The 8322-nt window shown below is 38.1% G+C and overlaps 1 protein-coding gene and 1 long non-coding RNA gene across 2 annotated transcripts in view; one reads left to right on the plus strand and one right to left on the minus strand.

The window, feature by feature from the left end:
* LOC115374697 (uncharacterized) overlaps positions 1–880 on the plus strand; it is a 1896-nt gene extending 1016 nt beyond the window's left edge. The window contains exon 3 of the long non-coding RNA XR_003929640.1: positions 717–880. This is a non-coding gene — a long non-coding RNA (uncharacterized LOC115374697). The remainder of the gene's footprint in view (positions 1–716) is intronic.
* Positions 1–3432, minus strand: part of LOC115374910 (uncharacterized) — a 25037-nt gene extending 21605 nt beyond the window's left edge. Inside the window, exons 1-7 of the mRNA XM_030074062.1 lie at positions 3274–3432; positions 3035–3157; positions 2773–2877; positions 2312–2423; positions 1275–1453; positions 1038–1160; positions 770–874 (exon numbers count right to left, since the gene is read on the minus strand). Coding sequence (XP_029929922.1) covers positions 770–874; positions 1038–1160; positions 1275–1453; positions 2312–2423; positions 2773–2877; positions 3035–3157; positions 3274–3432 — 906 coding nt within the window. The remainder of the gene's footprint in view (positions 1–769; positions 875–1037; positions 1161–1274; positions 1454–2311; positions 2424–2772; positions 2878–3034; positions 3158–3273) is intronic.
* Between the last annotated feature and the right edge of the window lie 4890 nt (positions 3433–8322).

The following is an 8322-nucleotide window of genomic DNA, read 5'->3' on the forward strand; positions in this document are numbered from 1 at the left end:
TCATATAATATGAATGAAACACTCAGGACATTTCTTTGTTTTGTATTTTCTGACAAAAGTTTACATCACTAGTTTGTTTTCATATAAATGCAATGATCATATGATATGCTTTGCTTTCAACAGATTTGTTTAATAGAAATCATGTACAATACATGAAAATATCCTGTATACATACAGGATATTTGCAGACACAAGCTTACAATGTTCAGTTATGGCAGATACAAATTAGATTTGAAGCTGCATGCAGTTTAGAGAGTAAATGGAGGTGATTCCTCAAAACACAAAGATGAAATTTAATTTGAATGTTTGAGCAAATGTGTAGAAATGTTCACAGGAATGAAACTAGAAATGCTGATTACTAAGTTTTCTATCTATTCCACTGTTAACAATGTGACCGATTAAGGATACACCTCCTATGTTAACTTTAGGTTTTTTAGGACATCTCCATTGTTGACACACTGTTGGACCTAAGACTCCACAAATTAGACATGCATGTGGCCCAAACTGGCGAGACGTGCTTCTTCTTGTCCTGGCCCCTCCCTGTTGATAGTGAGGACAGAGAAACACAGAATCAAAAACTGCAATGAATGAAGAAAGATTCAAAGTTCAAATTCAGATAGACCATGCTGATGCTGTTTAGAAATTATTCACAAACAGAAGATAAAAAAAGATTTTTATCTTGCCAAATCTACAATAAAATATAGCATTAAATGTAGGAATGTACATTTACAGCGTGAGGCATTATTTCAACAGGTGGTACTGTGTTTACCAGCAAGGCTTCCTGTGTGGCCATGTCACATCTGATTTCAAAGGCTCTGATGTCACCGGGCTCTCGCACTGGGTAGGCAACGTTTACGTTGCACAGCATCAGTTCCTGAAAACAGATGGGTTTATTTGTTGCATGAGAGACCACATACAGGAAAAAAAGACTATCAAGTTGTACTATACAGTTATACCAAATGACAGAGGATAACAATGGGATAAAATGGTATTTATCAGACTTCAGTAAATAGTTGAGACATAATGCATTTACTTACCCCGTTTTCCTTCAGAGGGCATGGGCTGCCTTGTTCCTGTGTGGAGCTACACTCCGTCTCTTGTGCAGGAAATGTCAGACTCCTGACTGACAGTGCGGACTGGTCGACCTCCTCAGGGGGGAACTAAATCAAACATGAAAATAGTCAGGAAAGAGAATTCTGTGTTACAATAGACATAAATATCCACTTTTTTTTTTTTTAACAATTTACTATTTAGAAGTGTCTTGACATACATACAGTTTCAACTTGCACTTGATTCAGAAGTGGACGGTAGTTGTCCAGAGGAAATTTGATGTTGAAGAGGAAATCTTCATAGTTGGGTTCAGCAGGTCTCTGAGCCCTGACCAACAAGGCAACCAGAGCAAGAAGCACAAACGGCCTCATCTGATTCTTCATTTTCACATTTACGTCCAAAACTGAGATTGTGTGATTTTATATACTCTGCTCTTGCAAAACTCCCAGTGTTGAGTAATCACTTGTTTTTGGAAAAACACAAACCTGTTTTCCGTGACAGTAAAATGTGTAAGGGTATAGTCAGAATTAAATGGTGAATAGAGAAGCGTGGGACATCCTGATGGCTCACCTAGTGGAGTGGCTCAGGTTTTATTCTGAGCCAAGCCCTTTGCTGCATGTAGTCCCCGTCTCATCTGCATTTCCTCTCTCTACTAACATAGAAAAGGGAAACTGAAAACATAAATTGGTTTGAAAAACTAAATTGGTAATGTTGGCATAGCAGTAGAGACTAAAGTATAAGGTGCCAAAGATTGGGAAAAACAAACAAACAAACAAACAAAAAAAAACGCATCAGTATTTGTATTCAGATAAAAAAGAAATCTTTTTCTCACCTTTGATTGTTTTTAAACTCATTTGACAAGGTTATTTTAATTTAACCTCATTTGCATGAATGTTTTTTTTCCCTCTTTCCTTTAGTTCATTACATCGTTGCTTTCAGTTTGGTTGGCAATGTAGAAATAATGACTGAATACAACGATTAAGATAAAAAGATTCTCTTTTTTATTTTTTGACCACAGGTTTACATAATTACTTGCTTTCATTTCAACAAGCTTGTTTAATACAAATCATTCACAGTACATACAGTATATTTGCAGACACAAGTTCAAAAAGTTCATTAAGTTGAGTTCATTGACCAAAACACAAATGCACAATTTAATTTGAATGTTTACAGCAAATGTAAAAACTTTTTCCACAGAAATGGTTTTACAGTTACTGCTAATTTTATGCTGTCCGAGTTCCACCGTTATTTCTGTTTCCACCTCCAGCGATCGAGGATCCTCCTCCTGCACGACTTCCCCTGCTGCCTCCTCGCCCTGAGCTGCTGCTGCCTCCTCCTCGACCAGACTTGCTTCTTCTTGTTCTGACCCTTCCCTGTTGTTAGACAAGACAACGAGAAATAGAACCCAAAAACTACAATGAGTGAAAGTTTAGGAAATTCAGATACATAAGTTCACAAGTTACATTCCTATACATTTTATAAATGATTTACAAATGTTGCCTTACATATCCTATACATATTTTGCATTGCCACAAACAAAAGAAAAGTAAACAGCTTCAATGCTGACAAATCTACAAAATAAATAGCACTGGATATAGGAATATATTCTGATTTAAGAGGAATGGCACTCCAACTTTGATGTCGGTGACATTCCAAACTGTATTACTCAGCATGTACATTTAAAGTGTGAGGCATAATTTCAACAGGTGGTAATGTGTTTACCTGCAAGGCTTCCTCTGTGGCCATGTCACATCTGATTTCAAAGGCTCTGATGTCACTGGGCTCTTGCACTGGGTAGGTAACTTTTGCGTTGCACAGCATCAGTTTCTGAAAACAGAAACAGGTTTATTCATTGCATAAGATAAAGAATACACAGACAAAAAACACTGTCTGCCAATTTGCACTTTACAGTTAGTAAGTAAGTAACAGAGGACAAAAGCAGGAAATTACAAATTGAGACATAATGCATTTAATGCATTTTTACCCCATTTTCCTTCAGAGGGCATGGGCTGCCTTGTTCCTGTGTGGAGCTACACTCCGTCTCTTGTGCAGGAAATGTCAGACTCCTGACTGACAGTGCAGACTGGTCGACCTCCTCGGAGGGCAACTAAATCAAAGATGAAAATAGTCAGGAAAGAGAATTCAGTGTTACAACAGACATAATAATCGCCTTTTTTTTTTTTTTTTACAATTTACTATTTAGAAGTGTCTTGACATACTTACAGTTTCAACTTGCACTTGATTCAGAAGTGGCCGGTAGTTGTCCAGAGGAAATTTGAGGTTGAAGAGGAAATCTTCATAGTTGGGCTCAGCTGGTGTCTGAGCCCTGACCAGCAAGGCAACCAGAGCAAGAAGCACGAACAGCCTCATCTGATTCTTCATTTTCTTGTTTATGTCCAAAAGTGAGATTCTGTGGTGCTATATCCTGCTCTTGAGAAATTCCCAGCCTTGCGCAATCCAGGGGCTTTGGAAAATGCATGCCTCTTTACCGTAAGAGTGAGGGGTTCAAAAGGGTCAGCATTCCAAACATTCTGCCTGTTCTTCTGATTGATTTTTTTCTCTACTTGCAATAGGCCTATAGCAAGAGCCTATTTGTAAGCACCATTCACACATGATTGACGAACAACCGTCTCCTTTAATTACACCCTCCTGTATAACTGCATGTATTTAAAAGCATATTTTCAGCTATAGTAAAAGAGGTCTTGGTAGTAATGTGGGTTGTGTGTTTTTGCGCAAGATGGAGAAAACATCTATCAGACTGATGAGAGTGTTTTGAAGGTATGAAGTGAGGAACTTCAGGTCAGGTCAGGAATAAAAAATGTGACATGTTGGTCCCACTCACACAGAAACCTGTCTCTGAAAATACATCAAAGGTGTCTCCTTTATTTATGATTGGTTGTGTGCTTTTTTTTTTAATCACTTAGTGAAATGATTTTGAGTAAAGAGTTTTTTTAAGGTTGGGTTTTAGTTTTTTACATCATGATCACAGCAAAAGAGGACTATAAAAGCGTTTGTTTTGCACTGTGTGTTGATGGCTGGGCTCATGGCATATAAAAGAATATTTACCATTCACAACAATAATAATAAAAATAATAGTGTCCTGAATAGGGCCTATCAAGTATCAAAAATGTGTTCATCGTCCAGAGATTTACTCTGGATGCAAAGTTCACCTGCATGTTTCCACAGTCAGTGTTGCGTAACTTCACACTTCACAAGAAATAGCACAAAGTTCAGTTTTAATGCTGTGAGATATTCTTTTTCAGCAGGACCTCCATCATCTATCCCCCATCCCCCATCTTTGCCACTGCTCCCTTGCAAAACTAAACAAATTGATTTTTACGACCACAGAATCACAGACAGAGATTACTTTTAAAAGCCAAGACAAAGCAATATGTTTCACTTAAACTGTGTCTATCATATAGCAGGACAACTCAAAACAGATCAGTCTAACCATGGCCTTACCTTTGGTTAATGATATCTGGTGATCATTGTTCGCACGTAAATAGTTGTGGCTGATGTTCTCATTTGGTTTTTTGGACTTGGCGGGCATAATTTTCACATTTTCCCATTGGGACCTGGACTGATTTGTTCATAAATCTCACTTAAATAATCATATCAATGGACTTCAGCAGGGCCGGGAGCTACAGTGTCTGGTTGTATCTAGCTCGTAACCCTTGATTTGCAAAACTCGATATTAACCTTAAGCACACTCACGAGAGTATGCAAATCTAAGGTTAAAATCAGGTGTTGTCTTGTCTGGTCTTGCTGTAAGTCCTTGCCTTTGGGCAGACACGTGCACAGGTAGACCCCAGGTGCTCAGAAACCTGCCCCTTTCACCTCTGACTAGATTAGAGCTCTTTTTGCATGGCATTTGTTTTCTATTTCTATTTCTATTTTGACAGTCAGTCAAGAACGTTAACATTAGTTTGTTCTTTCATCTGCATCGTGCCAATCAAAATGGGTGAAAATACAACTTCATTTGAGTAACCTGGCATGTTTCATCGATTTAGGCTATTGCAGGTGTTATGAAAAAGAGGTGTTCTCTGACGTTTATCACTTTGGTGCGTAGCCTGCCTGATGGGCAATTGGGCATGTTTGTGTGTCATTTCATTGACCATGTAGGCTAGCTGGTGACATGGCTGTGTGTTTGCATCACCCCGTGGCATGTCCGAATAGTTCCAATCTCATGGTAAATTCCAACATTTTGTTGGTAACATTGTGAGCATATTCATGTGTCATTTGCTCGACTGTGTAACGGGTTATTACAGCATCATCCGTCCGTTCTAATAATTTCCGCTTTCATTTACACTGTAAATTCCAACACATTGTTGTTGGTAACATTGGGGCAAAATGCACACGCGTGTCTATCAAAATCGAGTTGTCGAGTTGATATAGTATAGTTAAAATCCATATTGTGCGTTTTTATTAATAAATAAATGCCCAAAAATTTTCGAGCTCAAGCCCCCGCGGGCACTTGCATGAAATTGGGACCACAGCATGACTACACAAAAACGTCACCGCTCGCCACTGATGTGTGCGCATACAAATAATTATCCGCAGTTGAGGGGGAGAAAGAAGCAGGCACGTGCTCACTCACACACACAATAAACCGGGACAGATCTGAGACAGATTTAGATGATTAATTCTATGTATTTATTTATTTAAAAACGAACATGTTTATTTTGTTATTTATTCATTAATGTGTTAAATAAATGTATTTGTTTTCATCCATAAATTTATATATGAAATGTCAGAACAGGCAATTTTTGATGTTTTCTATCTTGTGTTCATTGCTCAAATGTCTTGCTTTTAACATCAAACCAACATTATTATTGTGGGGAAAAAATGCAACCCAAAAGAGGAAATGGATGGAGGACATCAGGTCCTTTTTAAGAAGAAAGCGCAAGCGAGCATCACAGAGCAGTTACCATCTTTAATGTGGATAACTTCTATACCAATTATGTTTAGAAAACAAAGACCACACTGCTCAAACCCTTTCCTCAACTGAATCATGAGTTTCTTTATTACTGTCTGGGTCTTCATAACGTCATCATTATTTATGTGGAAAATTAGCAGCTTGCTGATAAAATGATATTGTAACTAGGTTTTTTGGGGAAAACAGGTTAATGTTTGAGCAATGCTGTGGCTCTGTCATGAATGGATTTTATTTTATTTTATTTTATTAGCTGCAGAAAACTCTGAAACTTTATGAGCTACTGTCAAAATACAGCAGAAATTCATTTGTTGGTTTGATGGAAGGAAGTTTACTTTTGTTCTCATCATACACCAACTCACTGTGTTACCTGCAGGAAACACCAAATTGATCAGGAGGGCAGACAGGAGAAAAAACAGCTGGAGTTGCAGAGTCCCAGCTGAGGTCTGACAGAGGTTTACTGATCAGGGTTTTTACTTAAAATAGTCTCTACCCTGATCAGTCTGACCATGTGTTTTTCTGCATTTGTAGACACACAACACAGTTATATTGTTGTGCTTTGTTTCCAGGAGGCAGACTGAGGAGTGTGAGACTGACCAGGAGCCAAATCAGGCCCAGTTTAGCTGCAGTGACAGGAGCAAAACCAGCCGGACCCAAAACACAGTGAAATACACAGGCTTTCACTTTTCTTTAAATTGGAAAATATCCATATTTGGAGCAAACTAGTGAATTAGCAAATAAGAAGTCTCTATGCAGTAGATCTGTTTCCCCTCTATGATGTCATAATGGAACATGGACAGCAGACCGACAGTAGAGACACGCTGGGTCATTTCACCAGAACAACTCACACACGTGTTACAGCCTGAAAAGGGGGGGATTTGAATGAGACACTCCGACACGATGCTCTCCTTCCAGTTGCTTCATTAGGAGTATGTGAAAATTTACAGAGGTACAAAATTTATATAAATGTAACATAAGAACAATATATTTTCTTTACATTGCAAGCAATATTTTCAAATATAATTTTCTTTTTTCCTTTAACAGCAGAAATCAGTAGAAATCACATCAGGTAAATATTCAGAATACCCTGTGTAAATTAATTAATAAGCATGCATTGTCAAACCTGAGTGTACTGTAAAACACATATATAACATGCACATAAACACCAACAGCAGCGGCAACGCATAACACCGAGCTAGTCAAGCTGTGCAGTGTATGCTGTGGCTATGCTAGTCACTTCAGCTAGCCGTTTACAAAACATTCATTAACATGCTTTTCATGCCTTTAAAACACACAAATTCGCGCCACTAAGCTAGCAGAACATTAATCAACATGTAAACAAACATACACCAAAATACACAACAATGAAAGTTTGCTTTATACCTGAAAAGGGGGGGATTTGAATGAGACACTCCGACACAATGCTCTCCTTCCAGTTGCTTCATTAGGAATGAGGCATCGTGCGCAGAGCTCCCCCTTCCGGACTCTGCGGGCGTCGCCAATCGAACATGAATTTTTCCTTTCTCAGGGTCAACCAACCGATGACAGATCTAATCACTACAGGTATTTATACACTTTTCTAAACATTTTCTTCCATATGAAATGTATTAAACATTTTTAAATTTCTTGTACACTTCTTGCATTTTAACATTTTTAACCATTTCTTTTTCCACAGGACATTTTTATTCAACATTTTGTATTTTTAATAATAAAGTATTATGAATGAATTTCTCCTTGTCTGTGTCTGTTTTTTAATCAGACTTTTTTTTTTTTTTTTTTTTTTTAATGTTTTTGATACTTACTGAACTTGTTTTTGTAGTATCAACCAGCTTTCTGATGAAATCAATCTATCATATGTGCAGTGTGAACTTTTGCGCCAGGAGTTATTGCTGATTTATTATTATTATTTTCTTAATTTAGCCTACTTACTGACACTTAATTGCCAATAACTCCACTAATGGCTGGTCAAGAATCCACAGACAACTTTCTTCATTTTTGGAAGTTGGACAGCAAAGTGCACCACTGCCACAACTCTGATGCTGAGGATAACGATGTAAGTTTATCCAAATCTTTATTGTCCACGTACATTTCGGTTGTTGTCATCTAAAATTCCAACCTGATCTCACAGAAATCTGTGAAATGAGCACGACCTCTTAACAATGCGTTGCGTGCTCTTGGCATGCAACCTGTTATAATTACGTGCGGTCACTACACAAACAGTGTCTACTGAAAGTCGATTAGGATCCGTGTCGTGTGGTCACCACGCAAACAGCGTCCACTTAAAGTCAATTAGGATCCGTGTCGTGTGGCCAACACGCAAACAGGAGTACTTGAGATTT

This window comes from Myripristis murdjan, chromosome 17 (genome assembly GCF_902150065.1).
Source record: "Myripristis murdjan chromosome 17, fMyrMur1.1, whole genome shotgun sequence".
NCBI classification, from domain to species: Eukaryota; Metazoa; Chordata; class Actinopteri; order Holocentriformes; family Holocentridae; genus Myripristis; species Myripristis murdjan.